Genomic DNA, 24,228 nt, shown 5'->3' with positions numbered 1-24,228 from the left:
AGATTACAGGTGTAAAGGACTTATGGCGGTTACTTAACCCCACGACCCGAAAGTACTCTTGTCGATCTGCGAGACATAAGACACTATCCAGAATAGATTATGTCTTTGCATCACAGAAACTATTTGATAATTATGAAGTGGAAATGATACCCAACGCACTATCAGATCACTGTTATTTACTCCTTAAAGGTACATTTGGTATACTATCCTCCCGAGCCCCAAGATGGCGATTTAACTCGTTGCTGCTTAACAACAAGGAATTCATTACACAACTCAAAGAAGCTCTTATAGTATTCCAACGGGAGAATGTAAACTCGGTGCAAGACCCCAGAATAATATGGATGTCGGTAAAGGGAATGATCAAAGACTTCACGGATAGCTTTTCCTCCAAAATGCGCAAGAATCAAAACACAAAACTGGATGAGCTGGAAACGCTTTACTCAACGTTATTTAATTCTCTGAAATACAACAACTCAACTCGACTAGAAAATCAAGTTAACGTACTAAAAATAGAGATCAATGACATATACAGACAACAATCGGAAATACAAATACGCAGCACAAGACAACAGCAGTACTCTCATGGTTCCAAACCCAGCCACCTATTAGCCATGCGATTAAGAATTAATGCAACATTTGCAGATATAACTACCATTAGAGCACAACAAGTACTTGTAACAGATCCGGTAAAAATAAACGATACATTCAAAGTATTCTACTCCGATTTATATAAATCAGAAATGACCTTCGATCAAAACAAAATGGACACATTTCTTAATCAAATTATTCTCCCTAAACTTTCAGAGGATGACGCTAAACAGTTAGAAATACCGATCACACTAGAGGAACTCAAGATGGCCATAACCGCAATGAAAAGTGGTAAGGCTCCAGGAAGAGACGGTTTCCCATCAGAAATGTACCTTTCTTGTTGGGACATAATTGGCCCCTTATTACTAAATATGATCTTATACTCAGTCAAAGAGGGGAACTTCCATAAAACCGACAATATTGCACTCATAACAGTCCTCCTTAAAAAAGACAAAGACCCCAACGAGTGCGGTAGTTATAGACCTGTAAGCCTCCTCGGAACAGATATCAAACTGTACTCTAAGGTATTAGCCATCAGATTACAAAAGCATATGACGTCTTTAGTTCACCCGGACCAAACTGGCTTCATAGGAGGCCGCCTGATCACTGAGAACATAAGACGTATACTGCACGTACTTGATGCCGACAAAGAGGATACCATACCTAAGGCGATACTGTCCCTGGATGCTATGAAGGCCTTTGACAGGCTGGAATGGTCGTATCTGTGGGCAGTGCTAGAAAGGATGGGGTTAGGAAAAGGATTCATCGATATGATTAAAGTATTATACAAAGACCCATCGGCCATGATTATAACAGGCACAATCATCTCCGATATCTTTCCGGTATCGCGCTCAGCCAGACAAGGTTGCCCTCTTAGTCCCGGTCTGTTCAATCTATCATTAGAGCCGTTAGCACAATATATAAGACAATCCCAATCCATAGAACCTATCGTAATCAAGGGCACACAACAAAAAATTTGTTTATATGCGGACGATGTAATATTGTTCATGAAAAACCCCAACACCACATTGCCTCATCTGCTCAAGTTGATTGAGGACTTTGGTGATTTATCGGGATTTAAGATAAATTGGCCGAAGTCGGCTTTCCTTCCACTTAACACCCCTGCAAAAAAAGATACAACCCTCCCAGGACAGATACCGATGGTAAAACATTTCAGATGCTTGGGAGTGGAAATATTCCCTACCATAAGACAAACGGTGAAGCACAACTACACAAAAATCCAAAACAAAATCAAAGACGACCTTGATAGATGGGCAAAACTTAAGAACACAGTACAAGCACGGATATCAATAGTTAAGATGGATGTACTACCTAAAATCAACTTCTTCTGTTCAATGCTACCGTTACCCCCTCCAGAGGGTTACTGGAAAAGATTACACTCCTCCACATACAAATTTATTTGGAATAACAAACCACCACGTATAAAAAGATCCACCGCACAGAGAAATAAAGCAGATGGTGGCATGGCATTTCCAGATTTTTTCCTATATTTTAAGGCGTACTCATTAAGTCCATTGACAACATGGTTTGACTCCCAAGCATTAGCATCTTGGAGGAAAATAGAAGAAAACATAGTAGCCCCACATAGACTGAAGGACATAGCACACACTAAACTACCAATCAAGCACTGTGAACGAAAATTTGGCCCCATAATTACTCATGCGATCCGGATATGGCGTGAATCACAAAAAAAAAATCCTAACCCACAAGAATGGCACAACCATACTCCCTTATTCAATAACAATGCTCTCTTAATTGGAAAACGACCTATAAGATTCCCTATATGGGAAAAGCAAGGCATACACTCATTAGGGGATATTTTTAACAAACAGGGTTTTTGTAGTGATAAAGAAATACGCAAAAAATTTAATCTCACCAAGTCCACATGGCTTTTTCACAAACAGTTAGAGCTATGTTTGAAGTCTCACGGTGTTCCATTAGACAGACCAATTGAACACCACAGATACCACAAATTCTTCTACTCAAGAGAGACATCGAGAGGTTTTGGGGACGAAGGGACATTTATGCACATGTATTGGGACTGCTCACCAGTTAAGGCATTCTGGAAAGATGTGACCCAACAAATATCAAAACTCGTATCTTGGAATATACCTGTACACCCCTCGGTATTGCTGTTGAATGATGTTTTTGAGTTTGCAGTGAATCCACAGCTAAAGAGATTGGTTTTATCGGGTATCACAGTAGCCAAAAAGCTGATCGCATCACGCTGGTTTCAACCGGAAAAAATGTGCCGTAAAGTTTGGTTTCTTACATATCTCGATGTAATTTACCATGAAATATCTACAGCAAGAATTCTGGGTCTCAATGAATCCAAAATGTCAATGTGGTTAGAAGTGGTGGAGAGAATAAAAGCTAGCTTATAATGGTAGTGTCTGGTTAGGTGCGAGGGATAGTGGAGGTACTTCTCAAGGTGGGGTCCGGGAGGGGGGGTTTCGAGCTGAGCATATGTATGTAGGTTTTTTTTTTTTAGATAACAGGTATTATGGGTATATCTTATATAAAACAACTAACCAAAATGTGATCTCATTGGATGTGCCCTGACAATTAATGCTTGTATATCTTATCGTGTGTTGTCATGTTTGTTTATATGTTTGTTTTAAAAAAGAATAAAAAAATAAAATACAAAAAAAAGATGGCGCTAAAACGCCACCGCTGTAAGTCAATGTGGGACTGCGAGATTTGCGAGTGCTTAAAATATATCTTAAATTATAGCTATGGGTCTAATACACCCGTCGATTATCAGTGAGTTGCTTCCAGTCAACATGTACAGTACAAAACGGATTGTTTTTTCATCTGTACATTTCCGTTTTATAGCCTTTTGAATATGAGTATAGTTTGGGTGCTTCTGAGTAATTCCAGAGAAAGACGCGATAATAGCGTTTTTGTGGAATACACTGACTAAACACGTTGTAATTTTTCGCCTGATTATCGAATCTTCCTGAAATCAATGCTAGATCATCATTATTATCCTTCCTCGTGCAAGCATGCAATGTGGTTTAGACCGGCGCCCCCCCCCCCCCCCCCCCCCTGCTGCCACCAACGGCACACAGCCACTATACACGACACAGATCGGTGTAGAAATAAATATCAGATCAACGATCAAATGTATATATAGTGTTCTTACCTTGTATCTGATGTAATGCAAAAGAAAGAATCCAATTATCTGATCGCCATTTGAAGTACTGGGCGCAGAGGTCCGTGCCACGTTCAACAGCCTCGCAGATGTATCGTTGAAACAGGTTACCTCGCCTGAGTATTTAAACCACGCCCGCATGGCTTGGATCATCCCAGAAAAGAAACTACACCATTCCCAGTGGAGTGCAATACCAGCTGGAAGGCGTAGGCGGCGGTATTTGCCCTTTTGCGAGCTCAGACAAACTCCCAACGATAACATCAGGCTGGATGGATGAAAATGAATGGATATCGCTAATAAAAGAAATACCGATTAAACGATTAAAACCCGACTATACTCGTGATTGGCGCTCAAGCGATGGCGAGTTAACCCGACAATCATCGTGACTGGCGCTGAATGAGTTAATACAAAATAATAATAAATAATGTTCCATCTTATGTTCTAATATTTTAATCCTTTACTTTTCCTGATGTTTTAGGTATTTGCCGTGGTATCATTTTAGAATTGGTATTGTGATATTTAGGCTGGTATCGGTATCAAAGTCAAAATGTTGGTATCGTGATCTTTAGGCTGGTATCGGTATCAAAGTCAAAATGTTGGTATCGGTATCGAAGTCAAAACGTTGGTATTGTGACAACACTAATAGGTATTAGGTAGAGGGCCATGCCACGGCTGAATGAACCCTCCACCATCCGGCCAACCGTTGCCATCTGGCACCTGGGGGTAGCTAGAGGCTACTCGAGTACACACAGACAGTGGAGCTGTTTGCAGATAGCGAGCATTTTGACTTGTTGCGTGGTGGCGATGTCTCGCAGATAATACAAGTACAAGTCTGATTATATAATATATATATTTTGTAAAAAATAAATTAAAATATTTATATAAAATAATTTAAAAAAAAAGATTTTTAATCAAAAACGATCGGTATCGGATCGGTATCGGCCGATATGGCTCAAGACGATCGGTGATCGGTATCGGTGGCAAGAAAACTTGATCGGGGCATCCCTAGAAAGGGGTTTACTCCAGGTATTTCATTTTCTTTTTATTGATCTTTTTCCCCCTCCTTTTTCCTCCGATTTTCTCCCATCCCAATGTTAGTCGTTATGCCAATTCCCAATCCCCTTCCTGGTCGCTGCGCACTTACCCCCCACAGTCGGTCTGGGAGAGTGGAGGCTACCATGTGCTTCCTCCGACACACGTCCAGCCAATCAATCGCTTCTTTTCACCTGGCAGCGCGGATTCTCACTGAGAGGGCGTAGCGTGTGGAAGGATCACACTATCCCACTTAGATCCTATCCGCGCTTAGCAGGCGCCCCGACCGAACTGTAGGAGTCGCTGTTTACAACGACCCGGACCCACCCCGCCAGCTTCTCCCACCCTCTAATACTGCCAATTGTATTAGTGTGAACGGCCAGCCAAGCTGGTGACAACCCCGGAGCTGTGAGCTGGATTCGAACAGGCGAATCCAGCCACTCCGGGGTTGGTGACGAACGCAATCTTCGTTACGCCACCTGACCGCCTACTCCAGGTATTTCTTGAACACCGGAGGTGTCAGACCACGAAGCAGCATCCATCAGTCACAGTGTATATTAGGGTTGGGTACCTTTCACATTTGAACAGATACCGGTACCCGTGAATCGATACCGGTACCCAATGGTACCTTTTTCCGTACTTTAGTCTCTAAAAATTTAATCTACCTACATCAGTTGTAAAAAAAAAATTAAATTAAAAATCCAAACTTCAAATAATTTATTATCATATATAATATATAATATTGCAGCAAGTGTTGTCTGCATCTAGCTTTGTAAAGTGTAACAACACTTGTGACCGTTTTCGGCTTGCCATTGCCCCGACTGCTTTCTTGTTGAATAAAGTCAAATCCTAGGTAAGCGTGTATTGTGCGTGTGAACGTTGACGTGAACGTGCGGCACACTTCATAGGTTTCGTTTCACGGTAAACGAAACATTGACATCGATGGACTTAAAATAAATGAATAATAAGTTAAAAAAATTTACTTAAATAAAATAAAAATTTTCACAGTACCAAAATGTGGCACCGGCGGATCTCACGTGAATCGGTACTCGGTAGTACCGACGTGATTCGGTCGGTACCCTTAAAAGTACCTAATTCTGTACCCATCCATAGTGTATCCCTCTGCTACACCCTAGCATGGGTCTGAGATCTCAAAAGTCCAATACCGCCGCCTAACGCCTTGCGGCCGCTATTGCACTCCGTTTGAAACGATGTGGCTTGGTGTCTGGGCCGAGCTAAGAACCACCAGGGTAAAAAATTGCGCTGACCCGTGGATGCACTTCGAAATACTGGCCGCTATGAAAACCAGAGACAAAAAATGCTCTGAGTTTCGTAAAAGTCAGTCAAAGCTTACCAAAAGCACGAGCAGTGAACTCCAAGCCCACGTGACTGAACTCAAACTGGAAAGAAACAGACTAAGAAACGACGTAAACTCCATGATCAAAACTGCAAAAAAGAATTTCATCAATGACAAAACTGAGGAAAACAAAAACAAACCATGTGAACTTTGGAAATTACTCAATAATCAACTAGGCTGCAGTAAAAAACTTAAAACCAGATTCTCAAACATAAACATAAAGACGGACAACACGCTCATCACAGACAAGCTGGATGTAGCCAATTACTTAAACATTTTCTTCACAAACAGCCACAACACTGGTAAACAAACTACTCTCCCACTCAGGGCATTATGGGGTAGAACACATAGTAGCTTACTACAAAAACCTAGGGGTCCGCAAGGACGACTTCAAGCTGGAAATGGTAACAACAGATGAGGTACTCAAAAAACTGAGCGCTCTCCAACATAACAAGGCCACTGGCCATGACAACATCCCTTCCAAATTCCTCAGAGACTCAGCAGCCGCCATCACCCCAGTCATCACACACATAATAAACCTCTCCATAAAACAGGGACACGTCCCCAAGGACTTCAAAATTGCAAGGGTGACCCCTCTGTACAAAAAGGGCAGCAAATTAGACCCAGGCAACTACCGCCCTGTTTCTATTCTTACCTCCATCTCGAAAGTCATGGAAAAAATAGTCTACGAACAGGTCGAAAAGTACCTAGCGGAAAAAAATAGAATCTACGAATTCCAATCTGGCTTCAGAACATCCCACTCCACTGACACATGCCTTCTCTATTTGAACGACCACATCAAACAAGAGGTGGACGCGGGCAAATACTGCGGCATGGTCATGCTGGACCTACAAAAAGGCCTTCGACACTGTCAATCACTCCATTCTGATTGACAAGCTAAAAGCAATTGGTTTTGATAGTCTATCAGTGAGCTGGATGCAATCCTACCTTGAGGGGAGGGAACAGATGGTGGAGGTAAACGGTACCTTATCCCCCCCCCCTCCCAGTGAGCTGTGGTGTTCCACAAGGAAGCATACTAGAACCCCGCTACTGTTCCTAATTTATGCAAATGACATGTCGTCAGCTTGTGACTGCAACTTGTTCCTGTTTGTGGACGACTCAGCCCTGCTGGTCTCTGATAGAGCCATATGGAATCCGCGATCACGGAATCGCGGACGGAATCGCGGAATTGAGCAATAAAAATGGAATCAACTAAAATAAAATAATAAAAAAAAAAATTAATTTTTTTTTTTTTTTACTTTTTTTTTCTTTCTGTGGGACTTGTACAGCACTTTGTTCAACTTAGTCAGTGCTGTAAAGTTTAAACCTTTTTAAATCTTAGACAAATAAAACACTTTGCTTTCATGAAATATTGTAAGCCGTCATTTGAGGCTTTATAAAAGCAGCACAATGAACACAAATCTGTCAGTGCCGAGTCCGACCTCATCTTAAATAACAAACAGCATTGCTTGTTGTAGTTAACAAAGAGAGGCAGAGTTGATTTTGCAAAAATATATATAATATATATATTCTTTTTTAATAATCGAATTTTATTTTCATATTCGAATCCCATGCCCATCGAACGAAGCTTAGAAGCTTAGAAGTATTTAAGACAGCCCTATTAAATGGACTGTTATATCTTATTAAATTGTGGACATTTATTCATTCCCACTTATTAGACACTATTTCTGATGATAAAATGAGCGTACAAAGCAAAATACAGAATTCTGAAATATTAAAACGGAAAAAACGGAATTTGGAAAAAAATTAAATGGAATTTGGAAAAAAATAAAACGGATTTCATATGGCTCTAGTCTCTGACAAGAACAAGTTACCGGTTGAAAAAACCCTCAGCTCGGAACTAGGCAAAATCTGCATATGGCTCGCTGATAACAAACTATCATTACACATGGGCAAAACAGAGTCCATTCTCTTCGGTTCAAATAACAAACTCAGCAAGACCGACGACTTCTCAGTTACAGTGGGTGACAATATTGTCACAAGGAAAGATGAAATTACCTACCTGGGTTCCATCCTAGAGGCTAATCTTTCCTGTGACAAAATGGCATCCAATGTAATAAAAAAAGTCAACCAACAAACTCGATTCTTGTACCAGATCTCCTCTCTGGTAAACAAGAATACCCTGAAGACTCTGGTAGGGATGACCCCCGGACCCCGGTTCTAAACGGGAACCGGTACTATATTAGAAAAGACCGGAGTATTTATAAGCTCCGACGTCATCGGTACTGCTATCGATACTCTAGAGAAATTATTATTATTATTATTATTTAAAAGTTGCGAACTATGTCTCCTCTCTCTGTCTCTGCACGAGAAGCGAGCCGCAGCGAGTCATTATTATTACACACACTCCTCGCGAGTCGCGATAGTCCTACACATACGGGTACTTCTTAACTGCTGTCTCCGTGCTGACACAGACAGCTCTGCCTCTGCATGCACTCGTGAGTCGTGATGGCGGATAGAGCGAAGCGTTCGAAAGTATGGATATACTTTACAAGAGTCAATGCCGACAACGCACGTTGCCACAAGTGCAACAAAACATTTGCCAGTAAGGGTGGCAATACGAGCAATTTATCAAAACATTTGTTGGGGGTCCGCCAGGGGGCGCAGGGGGTCCGCCAGACCACAGATGATTTGAGGTTAAACACAATTAAACATTTTTTTTTCTTTCAGATAAATATTTAATTAGCATATTTTTATCATCAGAAGCATGAATAGTCTCTCCACTACAATACAAAATAAATAAACATCTAGACATGATTTTTGAACGTTAACAGTAGGCTACCGGGTAGCCACTTAAATGCGAATCAGTTGACTGTATCACTTTCCGTAGCTAGCCTAGCACGCTAGTTAACTTTCTCGGCTCGTCTGCAGTCAGCCGCCAGATGCGAAAATGTGTGACAAACGAAAAGGAGATGACGGCAGCTCATCTGCAAAAAAAGTTAGGACCTACAGCAATCGCGAAAATTACATCACCATGGGCTTCACTGAGGGACCAGACAAACAACCTGAGTGTGTGATTTGTGGAGAAAAGTTGGCAAACTCGAGCCTGAAGCCCAGCAAGCTGAAGAGACATCAGGCGTCTAAGCACCCAGAAACCGTTGGGAAGGATCCGGACTTTTTTCGGAGGAAAGAACAGTCTCTCAAGGCGAACAAGCCTGTTGATGTTAGAGTAGCGTGGAGCAGAGGTGGCAGTGATTTACAGAAGGCTACCGAAGCCTCCTTTGAGTGTTCGCTTTTAATTGCAAAAGCAAAGAAACCGCACAATATTGGCGAGCAGCTCATCAAACCAGCCTGCATCAAAATGGTTTAGAAACTGTGCGGCCCACAGGTGGCGGATAAACTAAAATCAGTACCACTCTCGAACAATGTAGTGAAAGATCGAATTGATAAGATGTCAAGTGATTGCGAGCAGCAGCTGTCAGAAAAGCTTAGAAAGGGTCCATTTGCCATATAACTTGATGAAACTACAACTGTCGCAGACGAGGCTGTGCTCATCGTTTATGTGCAGTATATCGAAAATGAGGATCTGAAGCAGGACATTCTCATGTCAGCCAACCTTACTACCACCACTCGAGGTGAGGATATTTGTACTGCAGTGGATTCTTACTTCATTCATCATAAATGCAAACCGTTCACCATTAGGGCCTGATTTGAGAGGATGAATACAGGATTTTAATATTGGCCAACATTTTGAAATACATATGGTGCAAGATGAGATTTGTTGATTGAAGGCACAAGTCAAAGAAGCAAAGTGGGTCTAATTATGATGCATATGCCTGTGTATAAGCAGTTTGTTATTAAAATGACAAAAAAAAATATTAAAATGACAAAAAATTAAGTATTTTATGGTATTTTATTAGGAGGGGGGTCCAGGAATTTCATCAGAGATGTTTGGGGGTCCCTGGGGGAAAAAAGGTTGGGAACCCCTGGCCTAGGCTAATAACAAATTATTACAAATAGGCTAATAAACAAAATAATTGTTTAGCTACAAATACTACAATCTAAAAACGTTTTATAGATCGTCAAGCTGAGGCGTCAGCCACCATGTCCCAGCCCAGTGAGCCCGGCACCACCACACATCCTCCCTCTACCTCCACCACCCAAAGTCCTTTCTCCCTAGCAGCTAGAGGAAGGATGACAGGATAGGGTGAACGAGTGTCACAGGGCTGTGACAAAGTTTGTTGTCAAAGGCCTGCACCCGTTCTCTACAGTGGAGTCCAAGGACTTTAGGTAACAACAACTAATCATTCAGTGTATATCGTTTTTTTTTGTATACATAGTTGTCTAACTTGTCTGTTGTTGTTGTTATAAGTTATTATTGAAGCAGCTATTCCCACCACTCGACACAAATTTACAATAATTCAATCATTTCTAATCTTTACTGTAGGGAGATGACCAATGCTCTCAACTGCAAATATACCCCTCCCTGCAGGAATGTCCTCAGTAACACACTGATTCCTGCCTGGTATAATGTTGAAAAGGCCAATGTTATCACAGAGCTTAACACTTTAATCGCCGGAAACGCCGAAACTAGTCATTGCCCGCCATGCTCATTCTGCCGAAGACGCCGTAACACGTCTTTGATATCAATATTTCAAAAATCTGTGATCGAAATCATATTTCTCCTCCGGGGACCTGAGATATACTGCTGAGCTCCACTCAACTGTCTAACGGTTCGAGAGCGCCATCTGGTGGCCGATCGGCAGATCGGCCAACAGGAAGTGACGTGCCAAACAGGAAGTGCTCATCCATATTTCGTCCGGGCACTCGCGATCGTTAGCCGGACTCCATCTCGACACACTGGATAATCAATCGCTCGCCCTAACTCAATAAACAACGTTATTTGGACGTATATAGTATTATACAACCTGGAAATGGTTCATCTAGAATGATCAACATCCCATAATAGAAAACAGTCTACTCCAAGCTGATCGTCCAACGGCGCGAGGAAGATACGGTAAGATCCAGCGTTATTTTCCAACGTGTTCTTTACTAACTGCTAGGGATGCACCGATATGAAAATTGGCCACCGATACCGATACCGATTGTTCAACTAACACAATCGGTCGATACCGATACCGATACTTGTGGCAAAAAATAGGTATTTTAAATTAAAAAAAATAAAAAAAAAAAAAAATTATGAAACTACTGTATATTTGTATGTGTATGTTTGTATTTGTAGGCCTCTTTACTTACTTAAAAAAAAGGAAACATCAAGAAATATGTTTATGGTATTAATTCCACCATGCCATGTAGCACTATCCCTCTCCCAGTATCGTCTGGCGGCCTGCAGATGGATACTATTCTCTCAACCAGAGCTCTCAGCCAATGCAATAGAACCATTTTGATTGACAGTCGATTCGGCCAATTACGCCACACCGCTAGCACCCACCTCCTGCTGTTCTTACCACCAATCGGCAAGCGTTTATTCATTTTCTACTTTCGGGCATGCCGCCATTGATCTGCTTGCGACTCGAGAGCACAACAAACTTAACGTAGCTAATAAAGTTAGCTGCCAGGCCCGCCGACCAGCGCTCCACAGCATGACCAAATGAGACATAATGATTTTACTGCAACAAATGTTATAATAAAACAAAGCCTTTCTATACATTTGTCTGGTTGAAAACTTTATTAACAGATTGCAGAATGGGTAGTTGGGTACGGAATGAGCAACGGAATGGAACTGAGCTATGAACGGAGTAATGCCTTGCTTACTTGCTGTGTTCGGGTAAATAATATGCTGATGTTATATTGAACGTGTAACACTAACTATATAACGTTATTAACTAACTAGCTACCGTCCCGGGAGCTCACGTTGATGCCTGGATGGTGCTAACTAACTAGCTACCGTCCCGGGAGCTCACGTTGATGCCTGGATGGTGCTAGCTAACTAGCTACCGTCCCGGGAGCTCACGTTGATGCCTGGATGGTGCTAGCTAACTAGCTACCGTCCCGGGAGCTCACGTTGATGCCTGGATGGTGCTAGCTAACTAGCTACCGTCCCGGGAGCTCACGTTGATGCCTGGATGGTGCTAGCTAACTAGCTACCGTCCCGGGAGCTCACGTTGATGCCTGGATGGTGCTAGCTAACTAGCTACCATCCAGGGAGCTCACGCTGATGCCTGGATGGTGCTAGCTAACTAGCTACCGTCCCGGGAGCTCACGTTGATGCCTGGATGGTGCTAGCTAACTAGCTACCGTCCCGGGAGCTCACGTTGATGCCTGGATGGTGCTAGCTAACTAGCTACCGTCCCGGGAGCTCACGTTGATACCTACTAACTGGCTACCGTTCTGTGATTTGTTTACTTCGAGGTTGAAGAAAGTGCACGTTTAGGTTGAAAGAACGGGGGCCGGGGGTGGCGTTGTGCAGGTCGCGACGCGTTTTGCCTTTTGACGCGACACAAATTGATGGATATTTATCGGCTACTGCCATCGGCACATTCGAGCTTATCGGCCGATAGGCCGATTGCAGTCAACAAGGCACTTATCGGCCGATACCGATACCCGACCGATACATCGGTGCACCCCTACTAACTGCTCTGATGACCATATCACCAGGGGAGGAAACTAACTTTTTGGCTTACCAGCCAACTGGCGGGTATCTGATTTTTTTTACCAGCCAAATAGATTTTTTACCAGACAAAAAAAATCGCTAATTGTGATAATTACTTCTTTGTACGTCTTCGTCTAAATTCAAGTTCAAGTTCTTTAATAGTTGTCATACAGAAGTACAGAATACTTTCATACAAAATGCTTCTTACTGTTACGCTCCAGAGACTGTGCTAGACAAGATAGTATCAAATAACATAATAACATAATATAGCATGAATTTAGAAGAAGAATGAGGTCACAGTTGTTCGGTATAGACATATGTACAATGTTCTGAGTTACCATATAATATACAATACACAATACTATGCAGTGTACTAATGTACAGTACTATCTAGTGCAAAGCAGAAGTGGGATGAGGTACAATTTTAGGTACAATTTACAGTAAGGTGTACGAGTTGTAGTGCAATCCTTCATCCATAAATATAAAGTGTGGGGAGTGGGTGCTACAGTGTGTTTGTTTAAAGTGGGTGTGTGCTATAAAGTGTGTGTAGTGGGTGCTACAGTGTGTTTGTTTAAAGTGAGTGTGTGCGTGTGGATGTGTGTGCTATGTGTGTTTGGTGGTTGTTGTTGTGTAGTGTTCATTCATTGTTCGTTTAGCAGCCTGATGGCCTGGGGATAGAAGCTACTTCTGAGTCTTTCTGTGCTCGCCTTGAGACTCCTGTGTCGCTTGCCTGACGGCAGCAGTTCAAAGAGGCAGTTGTTCGGGTGGCTCGAGTCCTTAATAATTCTCTTAGCCTTCCCCTTGCAACGCTTGTTGTAAATGTTCTGGAGAGTGGGGAGCCCCCCTCCAATTGTGCGTTCGGCTGAACGTGTCACTCTTTGTAGTCTGCTTTGGTCTTTTGCAGTGCTATTCCCAAACCAGGAGGTGATGTTGCCGGTCAAGATGCTCTCTATTGTACATGAGTAGAAGTTCTTAAGGATCTTCTGGCTGACTTGGAACTTCCTTAGGCGCCTGAGGAAGTAGAGGCGTTGTCGTGCCTTCTTCACCACACTGTTAATGTGTATGGTCCATTTCAAGTCCTCGGATATGTGGGCTCCGAGGTACTTGAAGCTGTTGACTCTCTCAACCGGTGCCCCGTCGATGCTGAGGGGGCTGTAGTCCTTGACCCCCGACCTCCTGAAGTCCACAATCATCTCTTTTGTTTTGCTGACGTTCAGGGAGAGGCTGTTTTCCTGGCACCATCCCGCCAGGACCTTGACCTCTTCCAGGTAGGCCCTCTCGTCGTTGGCAGAGATCAGGCCCACCACCACTGTGTCGTCAGCAAATTTGACGATTGTATTGCTACTCCGCTGAGCCACACAGTCGTGTGTGTACAGGGAGTAGAGGAGGGGACTCAGAACACAGCCCTGGGGGGCCCCTATGTTGAGGGTGATGGATGAGGAGGTGCAGTTGCCTGCTCTCACCACCTGGGGTCTGCCAGTCAGGAAGTCCAAGACCCACTGGCAGAGGTCATAGCCCAAGCCCAGGTCCCTGAGCTTGGCTATGAGTATGGAGGGGACTATGGTATTGAATGCCGAGCTGTAGTCGATGAATAGCATTCTCACATAGTTCCCCTGCCTCTTGTCCAGGTGTGATGCTGCTGTGTGCAGCACATGGGATATGGCGTCCTCCGTGGACCTGTTGGGGCGGTATGCAAATTGCAGGGGGTCCATGTTGATGGGGAGGGAGGAGCAGATGTAGCCCTTTACTAGCTTCTCAAAGCACTTCATGGCTATGGAGGTGAGAGCTACAGGGCGGTAGTCGTTGAGGCAAGCAGGCTTGGATTTTTTGGGTACAGGGATAATAGTGGACTTCTTCAGGCAGGTGGGGATGACAGCCTGTTCTAAGGACAGGTTAAATATGTCAGTGAATACTGGGGCCAGTTGGTCGGCACAGACTTTTAGGACGCGGCCGGGGATGCCGTCCGGACCTGCTGCCTTCCTGATATTCACTTTTTTAAAGGTCCGCCTCACCTCATGCTCTGTTACCCTGAACACTGCGCCTCCATCAGCAGCCGACCCCCCCCCCCCCATTGCCGAGGCTTGTGAGCTGGTGTTGTTATTACCAGCATCAAACCTCGCATAGAAGGTATTGAGGTCGTTTGCTAAGGAGATGTCATTGTTCAGTTTGAGGGAGGCGCCTTTGTAGTCTGTCATCGTTTTGAGCCCCTGCCACATAGCTCTAGAGTCAGCTTGTTCAAACTGGAGTTCAATTTTATCCCTGTAGCGCCGTTTGGCCTCTGACACTGTCCTCCTTACGTTGTGTTGCGCCACCTTGTGGTCATTCATGTTGCCTGCCACTAGGCCGTCATTGTATGCTTTGGTGCGCTCTCTCAGAGCTTCACGGACGGGTTTGTCTACCCAGGGTTTTTGATTTGGGTAAACTTTCATTTTGGTAGTGGGGATTGTTTCTTTCACCCTAGTACAGACATAGTCCAGCACTGTCTCCGTGTAGGCATTAATGTTATCTGTGTCGCGGAATACAATCCAGTCTGTGTTGTGGAACACTGACCGGATCGTGTCCTCTGACGTCACATCCCATTTCTGCACCTCTCGCGAGACTACGGGAGTACTTTTAATTCTTTGTCTGTACTTTGGTGTAAGGAAAATGGATGCGTGATCTGACTTGCCAAAGCCACTATCAGAATGAGCCTTGTAGCCACCTTTAAATTGCGTGTAACAGTGATCTAGGATGTTACCGCCTCTGGTGTTGCAAGTCACATGCTGGTAGAAATCAGGCAATACCTTTCTCAGATTGGCGCTATTGAAATCTCCCAGTACCAAAATGGCGGCGTTAACGTTCGTCGCTTGTATATTATTTACCTCGTCGTGGAGTCTGGAGAGCGCGGCGTTGTTGTTGGCTTGCGGTGGAATATACACTCCGACCAGGACGATCGCCGTTAACTCCCTCGGGAGGAAGAAAGGACGACACTTGATGGTTATATATTCCAGTTCTGGGGAGCAGTAGTTGGATAATTCCTTCACATTCGTTGGATCACTCCAATTTTTGTTAAACATGAAGGCAATACCTCCACCACGTTGTTTACCGGACTCTGATTGTGTCCGATCCTTCCTATGGATAAAGAAATGATCCGTTGGTTGAATCGCGTGATCTGGAACCTCCGGTGTTAGCCAAGTTTCGGTGAAGCAAAGGACATTGCAGTCCCTAACGTCTCTTTGATATTGAATCCTTGCTCGGATGTCATCCAGTTTATTGTCTATTGATTGTACATTGGCTAGCAATATACTGGGAAGTGGTGTACGGTGTCGTCTGGATCTCAGCCTGTTTCGGATCCCAGACCTTTTTCCTCGACGTCTTTTCCTGGGGTCTAGGAACAAAGGATCCGGTCCTAGTCTCCGGAGGATTTCTTCCGGCCATTGATGTGGTTCGGAAAGTTGATCCAGCGAGTAATCCAGTTGGTAAGTTTCCCGTAATCCAATGTCAATGATTGACTGACGGTCATACACATATAATGCACCAACAGTTGGTGCAAATAAAACTCCTAATACTATAAAAATTAACAAAATAGAGCACAGTCTCGTCGGAGCGATCAGAAAGGCAGCCATCACAGCAGCGCCAAGTCATCTTTGATGACTTAGTAAATTAATCACACTGTCTCTACTCTTCAAAATATTACATCATTAAATCACATATTAACATGAAAGAGGGAACTATTCTGGACTGGGTTGGGCTGAACTGGGCAGTGAAAGATGCTGGGTTGGGCTGGTCTAGGTTATACTGAATGATGAATTGAAAATGAATTGAAAATGGGGGACCCTGATGTAAACAAGACGAAAGTCTTTCTCTGGTCTGCATCCCCTTAACAATTGCATGTATTGAGCCGTACTGTACTGTACCCATTCTGCAATCTGTTAAATAAAGTTTTCATTCATCACAGCTCAACTACTAGGAATGTGTGTCTGACTCTTAAGTGCAGGAAATATTCATCAGAAAGGGGGGACATGATGGAGGGAATGGAAAGAGCAGGTTTGACAGGAGCAGGGTTGAAGGGATTGATTGATTGAAAAGTTTCTTAACAGATTGCAGAATGGGTACAGTACAGTTCAATACATACAATTGTTAAGGGGATGCAGACCAGAGAAAGACTTTCGTCTTGTTTACATCAGGGTCCCCCATTTTTAATTCATCATAACATATTGGAGTGTGGAGGAAGTGGACAAGGCATTAAGCAAACAGGACTGAAATGGGGGACCCTGATGTAAACAAGACTAAAGTCCTTCTCTGGTCTGCATCCCCTTAACAATTGTGTGTATTGAGCTGTACTGTATTGTACCCATTCTGCAATCTGTTAATAAAGTTTTCAATCAATCAATCAATACTGGGTTGGGCAGTGAAAGAACCAAGCATTTCACTGTAATGTAATAGCTAAATAAAACAACTTGAACTTGACTTGTTACATTTGCACTCTGGTTGTATGCCAAATGTATTCTGGTTGTACTGTACTTGTGCTGTAAGATGACAATACATTGGAACCGAATCGACAACGCTAGGGGTTCAGCAGGTGTGTTCTGAATGCCAAATATGACAACATCACCGTTGTGAAGGGCATATGGGCGAGTGGTGATATGCTGGGAAACCCGGTAATAATAAAATGTCACTCGGCTGCATTTAAGCAAAGCCGCTCAGTATAGTCGTCCACTATGTTGAATGCGCGTTATGGTAGCTTGTTACATGCTAGGTAGCTAGCCGGCTAATGCTGGTTGACTGTCATTCTCATCCGACTCGAAGGAGACGCGTCGCGTGCTGTTGTTCGCCCCCATGTCAGACCGCACCGATATCCGAAAGCGACGACTCTACATGCAATTATTTTCATCCACTCATGTGTTTTTGTAAGTTTGTCTACGTTGTCAAGCCGGCTGCCGGTGGCAGGAGTTAGTAGGTCTGCGCGCAGTGGTATGTCCACTTCCCCTAGATGGGCGTCATCTTCTAGAAAACGAGTGTTCATTGGAGGAGCTTAGAGCGCATCTGTACAACGATGATGTTCATTGGTTATGGTCTGATTATTATGTGGCGCAAATGGGAGGAATCAAGGGGGGAGTCAGAGTTCGGTTTGTGTCAGTGAGCGAATCAGCAGATTGCAGAATGATTTTTTTGTTTTGTTTTGTAATTACTAGTACTCGCCAGACTGGCGAGTGCTCTTCATGAATTACTCGCCAAACGTAAAAAATACTCGCAATTGGCGAGTAAAGTGGCCTAATTTCCTCCCCTGCATATCACCCACACTACATGAATCATCTAACGTTGGCCACGGAATTATAAACGACCCCCCGCCCATCCGGTCAACATCAGATGATACGTAGTAACTTCTAGAAGTACCTCCAGTTGAAATTTTTTATCTGGCACCGATCGCTATCAAACTGTATTTCATCATCAATATAATGCATTTGGGGCTATAAATCAAGTTCTGGAGAAAGCTGCAGAAAACGATAAAAACATACTTATACTTTAGACCGTATTTTAGTATGAATATGTGAATGAAAAAGTATAACGTTGCTACACCCTGAACAATAGATATAGGACATTGAATGGGCCATAATAATGTCAATTTAGCAATAGAATTTAAAAAGTTATAGCCCTGCAAAGAAGGGGAACTTCTCCATAGACAAATAGAGCTGGCTAGGGATGGTAAATTATGAATTTAACCATGGCGATCAAAGTGTTAAAGATGTGCCAAAGTTAGCCTTTACATCGGATGAGCGGGCACACACTCATGTCGCACACACGCACACTTATGGCCAAAAGGAAAGGCCACTTTAAACTAGAATAACAGGAACAGTGTATTGCACTACCAAAGCTACCTAGCATGTCCTATATATATGCTCTGTAAATAACTATGTACAGATACCGAGATGTCACACCATGTTACCTGTTACCTGTTTATTGCACAATGTTTTTTTTTTATTGGATTCTATTATATGTTGTACCACTGTATTGCACATCGTTGCGGGCAAGACCACCCGCATTTCATTGTATACTTGTATGCCGTAACAATTAAAACTCTTGACTTGACTTGGATGGGTGGACCAGCTTAACTCAGGACCACTACTACTAAATAAAATAGAAAGTCCCAAAATAGTTAATTTATCTGACTGCTTGTATTAATTGATTAAAAAAGTAGCCATGTGCAGTAGTTATATAAAAGAATAATAAAGCAATGTCGATTCTGTTCTTAATAATTTTTTTGCTAAATCAAAAAGAACCGATAAGTGTATCGATAAAGTACCGAACCGTTAAGCAGTATCGATAAGAGTAGTAGTATCGATAAAATCCTAACGATACCCATCCCTAGACTCTGGCAGGAGCACTCATTCAAGGGTACTACGACTATGCTTGCACCTCATGGTACCAAAGCACCTCACCCCTGCCCACTTTGACAACCTAGGATGGCTTAGAGTAGACGACAGAGTACAGCAACTTGCAATGGGCCTGGTCTACAAGATACACTACACGACCAAGGTACCCATGTACATGTCAAAATACTTCCCAAAGGTCAGTGAATACCACGATCACAACACCAGAGGGAGCTCCACAAATCATGTTAAACCCAGATTCGGCTCAAACAAGGTACTAAACACGTTTTGCAATTATGCCACATCAATGTGGAATGCCCTACCCAAAGCTGTAAAGGAATGTGAATCACTACTCAGTACCCACTTTTAAAACCACTCTCAAAGAACACCTACGGGAGACTGCAATTCGAAACTGGCCCCTGTAAATGTCCTAACCCAACCCCCTCCAATGTACAGTAAATTACCTAACCCAAGAATACACAAGACCCTCCTCTTGGAACCAAGTATGGTTTCGTCAATATTCCAATGTACAGTTTTGCTTGTAGAGTTGTACAGAGCACATTTAAAAACAACAAAGTTTACCAAAGTGCTGTACAAGTCCCACAACATAAGATTAAAAAAAGAAATTTAAAAATAAAATAATATAAAAAAAAAAAAAAAATTGAAGCTTCGAATTAAAATCGAAGCTCGGCCCCGAAGCGTCGATTGCCAAAAAAAGCTTCGAAGGTCAGCCCTACAAACAGCACTGTATTTGTAAATCTGGTATGTCATAAATGTATAGATGTAGCAGTACTGTCTACCTGTATGTCATATATGTTATGATTAATTGAAAATGGGGGACCCTGATGTAAACAAGACGAAAGTCTTTCTCTGGTCTGCATCCCCTTAACAATTGTGTGTATTGAGCTGTACTGTATTGTACCCATTCTGCAATCTGTTAACACATTAACTGCCACGGAGTTTGATCATCTTATACCATTCTCTGCCAGCACTGTAAGTCTATGGAGATGTTCACCTTCTTTGCAGGACTATAACTTTTTAAATTGTATTGCTAAATTGACATTACTATGGCCCATTCAACATCGATTATCTATCGTTCAGGATGTAGGAATGTTTTACTTTTTCATTCACACATTCATACGAAAATACCGTTTAGAATATAAATATGTTTTTATCGTTTTCTGCAGTAATTTAGAGCCATATGAAATCCGTTTTATTATTTTCCAAATTCCATTTTATTTTTTCCCAAATTCCATTTTTTCCGTTTTAATATTTCAGAATTCTGTATTTTGCCTTTTATGCTCATTTTACCATCATAAATAGTGTCTAATAAGTGGGAATGAATAAATGTCCACAATTGAATAAGATATAACAGTCCATTTAATGTTTTTAAGTGCTTCAACTCAGAAATACAGTTCAATTTTACACAATATTTTTCAATTAATATTGTGACAAAATAAAAATACATATTTCAAGTGTAAACAATAGATACAGCTAGCTACTACTGACATTATCACAATGACAATGTCAGTAACCTAGCTATATCTATTATATTGTGATGAAATATAGTAATGCATAATTTAGGCACCTTTAGTTTAGTTTATTTCGTTTATAAAGGACAGTGTATAATGGCAATCGTTTGCATTAAACAAATGGATGAGTGCACCAGATTTAGCAAGAAGCTATCATTTCCATCTATAGTCCTATGTACTGTAACGTTTCATAGCTATGTAAGTTTATTTAGATTATAAAGGGCAGTGTATAATGACAATAGTTTGCATTAAACAAATGGATGGGTGCACTAGATTTAGCAAGAAGCTATCATTTCCATCTATAGTCCTATGTAATGTAACGTTTCATAGCTATTTAAATTTATTTAGATTATAAAGGGCAGTGTATAATGACAATCGTTTGCATTAAACAAATTGATGGGTGCACCAGATTTAGCTAGAACTTCTAGAAGCTATCATTTCCATAGATAGTCCTATAACGTTACATAGCTATTTAAGTGTATTTAGTTTATAAAGGGCAGTCGTTTGCATTAAACAAATGGATGGGTGCACTAGATTTAGCTAGAAGCTAAACGTCCTAACGTCACAATAGTGTCGCAAGTGTTTTTGCGGGTCCAGTCCACGGAACGTTGACAGAATTAGCAAAACACCTTATCACCGGAGGCATAAAAGTCATTAGGATACTGTTCTGCTCTGAATTGAGGGCTTATTGTGGAATTGTTTAGCTTCTTGACGATGTTAACTGAAGCAGCCAGACGCTTGAGCACCGCGGCTGTGTTGTGTGTAACACGCTGTAGCGTCCCCGCCTCCCCGGTCGCGTGTGCACCAAACGTTCCACCCAAAAACGAAATTTCAGTCCAGATTAGGCCAAATTCTGCAATATTCCACGTTTTGCAGTTGATTCCATTTTTATTGGTTAATTCCGCGATTCCGTCCGCGATTCCGTGAACGCGGATTTCATATGGCTCTACAGTAATTCCTAGAACGTGAGATATAGGCATAAATGCATTATCAAATGCCGTTTGATACCATAGTATATTAAAAATTTCAACTGTATATGGTCCTAAACGTTATGACTGATCATGCACGGGTGAACGGGGGGGGGTCGTTTATAATTCCGTGATCATCGTTAAATGCTTTATGGAGTATGGGTGATATATAGATCAGAGCAGTTTGTAATAATGCAGGACCTGTTGCAGAGGTCTTTATTCGGCATGCAACAACACTCAATGTTTTAGTGGTACACACAGCGGTTAGTTTAGCACACACACCGGAACACACACGCATGCATTGTCTCTTTAGGATCGCAGATGCTATAGCAGATGATATTATTGTATGGATAATAATAAACACTCACGCTGAAAATGACGTCAGCCTCCTCTTACCGTTGGGCGATGAGACTGGAGCAAAAATATCCCAGTTATTTTTTGGGGATCGAGTAGATCCATTTCCGGTTTGTATAATACTAATACACGCCCAAATCATGTCGATTATTGAGTTATGGTGGCAGCGATCCATATCCACGGTGTGTGGCTACTAGGGTCCCGCGACGATATGAGAGTGGCCGGACGGATTTAGGAGACGCACCGATATCCAACCGGCCATTTCCGGTTTGGCAACTCGACCGATCATCCACCAGGGGGCAGTATTGAAGCGTTGCAGAGTTGTGCCGAGTCCCACTGCATCAGACAAGGCTCCGTGAGGGAAATATGAATACCATGGCGAAAATATGAAATATGATCACAATAACATCGTACGCCGTGATCTGGCAGAATTTGCATGAACTTGAAACACGTCGTACAATGTGATCGGCGCAGGATGTGTTAATAAAATGTTCAATCAATCAATAATACAGTACTGTTACATTTGTGACATACACGATATGCAAATATACAGTAATGTTATACAGTACCGTGATCTGACGCATTCGCAAATTAACACTAATGATGATGGACGTAAACATAGGGGATACTGACGTCACAGTGTATGGTTTAATTTATCAATTGAATGCAGTGGAAGCCAGTATCTGATTTAGGACCACATTATGAAAGTGGCCCAAATCAAAATTGAAAAGATCAGATTCCATGTGATGTGTGCTGTTCACACTGTCATGAGAAAAACAGAGCCGAGTCAGGCTATTAGCAAAAAAAATTAAATCAGACTTGGTCCACTTTCGCATAGAGACCACCGCAACACTTCCGGGATTCACTCACGAACTACGCATGCGCAGATCGGGAGTAGGTGCGAAAAAGCGACTATAACTCGGCCGAGAAAGGTGCCGATCGACTTGGGATTGGTCTCTCCGTGTTCAGGAGACTCTCAGCCGTATAAACATCTATTGGACCATGTCTTCAGCACGCCCACATCCGCAGCTACAACCACTTAATGTCGAGGCTCTCATCCACATTCATTCATTTTCTCCCCCCGCTCTCTCTCCTCCATGAGCTGGTCTATGCAGTCTGAATGTTTTAGTCTAAAAGTGATTTTATGCAACCGGGCCCACTCCATACCCTGTTGTAAACAGAATGGCACCCCCCTCTCAAACCTGCTACCCTCCCCTGCTGCAGCAGCAAGACCCCAGAGTCTCCCAACTCCACGCACACTGTGCACCTGCAGAGAGGGATCATTAGACACCATCATCAGTTTCACTCAGTACCTAAAATAATAGACGTCGATCCTCTTTCCAGACGTCCTGCTAACTTCTTCTATCTTCCAGCCCACGGGGAGAGCAGAGCAATCCAACCTCTTCTTCTTCTCCTCCATTCTCCCCACGTCGCGAGTTGTCTATCAATCCACAACCTGCGAGTTCTATAGCGACTCTCCAAATTGTATTTTTTAACAACTAAGGACTTTTGGTAGGCCTGTGTCGTGTCCCACTCTTCATGTCACCCGTTATAAACATGCGGTGGTTGGTATCTCTGTGGCCCACCCCCCCCGTCCGACAATCAACATCCCCTCTCATGTTTGTGTCGTCAGATCGCTCCGCCGCGGACCTCCTTGACCACACCACTACCTGCTCGGCGAACGTCTGCCCAGTGCCAGTGTCAAGCCAGCTTCGATAAGGAATTCTACTTCCGGTCTGGAAATATCAAAATAAAAAGTCACCGTCACAATACCATTATCAAGAATCAAGAGGTTCAAGCATCAAGGTTTATTATTTTGTCACATACATACCAGGGCATAGAGTGAAATGCGGGTGTCATGCCCGCATTGATTGTGCAAATACAATAATAAAATAGAATAAAATAGGCATAGAAAAAATTAAATAGATAAGACACAAGATATGCATGGTAAAAAAAAAAGACATGCTCCTGAGAAACTGGTTCTTATATACACTACTATGAAATATACAATTTACAATGTTACCTCTTAATGTATCTAAACTATACAGTACCTCCTTCTTTTAACGTGTTTCTAAAGATTCTATTTTTTAAAGTGACATTTTGTTTAAAGTGATTGTTTTAGCGGTTGCCGCATGAGTGGTGTGTGCTCATGTGTATTTGTGAGTGGAGAGTTCAGTCTTCTGATGGCCTGGGGGAAGAAGCTGAGCCGGAGTCTCTCTGTTCTTGCAGCATATGACCGTAGGCGCTTGCCAGACCGCAGCAGCTTAAACAGGCTGTTGTTGGGGTGGTGAGGGTCTT

The 24,228-nt window shown here is 42.7% G+C and overlaps 1 protein-coding gene across 1 annotated transcript in view; it reads right to left on the bottom strand.

Annotated features, from left to right (window-relative positions):
- The window catches only part of LOC311241782 (uncharacterized protein), a 148,763-nt gene extending 125,364 nt beyond the window's left edge, over positions 1-23,399 (bottom strand). The window contains exon 1 of the mRNA XM_084330689.1: positions 23,244-23,399. Within this exon, the coding sequence (XP_084186815.1) occupies positions 23,244-23,350 (107 nt within the window). The 5' untranslated portion in view covers positions 23,351-23,399. The remainder of the gene's footprint in view (positions 1-23,243) is intronic.
- Between the last annotated feature and the right edge of the window lie 829 nt (positions 23,400-24,228).

Source organism: Notolepis coatsorum (genome assembly GCF_963971535.1).
Source record: "Notolepis coatsorum genome assembly, chromosome: 15".
In the NCBI taxonomy this organism is placed as follows: domain Eukaryota; kingdom Metazoa; phylum Chordata; class Actinopteri; order Aulopiformes; family Paralepididae; genus Notolepis; species Notolepis coatsorum.
The sequence above is the reverse complement of the archived record's forward strand: the minus strand, read 5'-3'. Positions and strand labels throughout refer to the sequence as shown.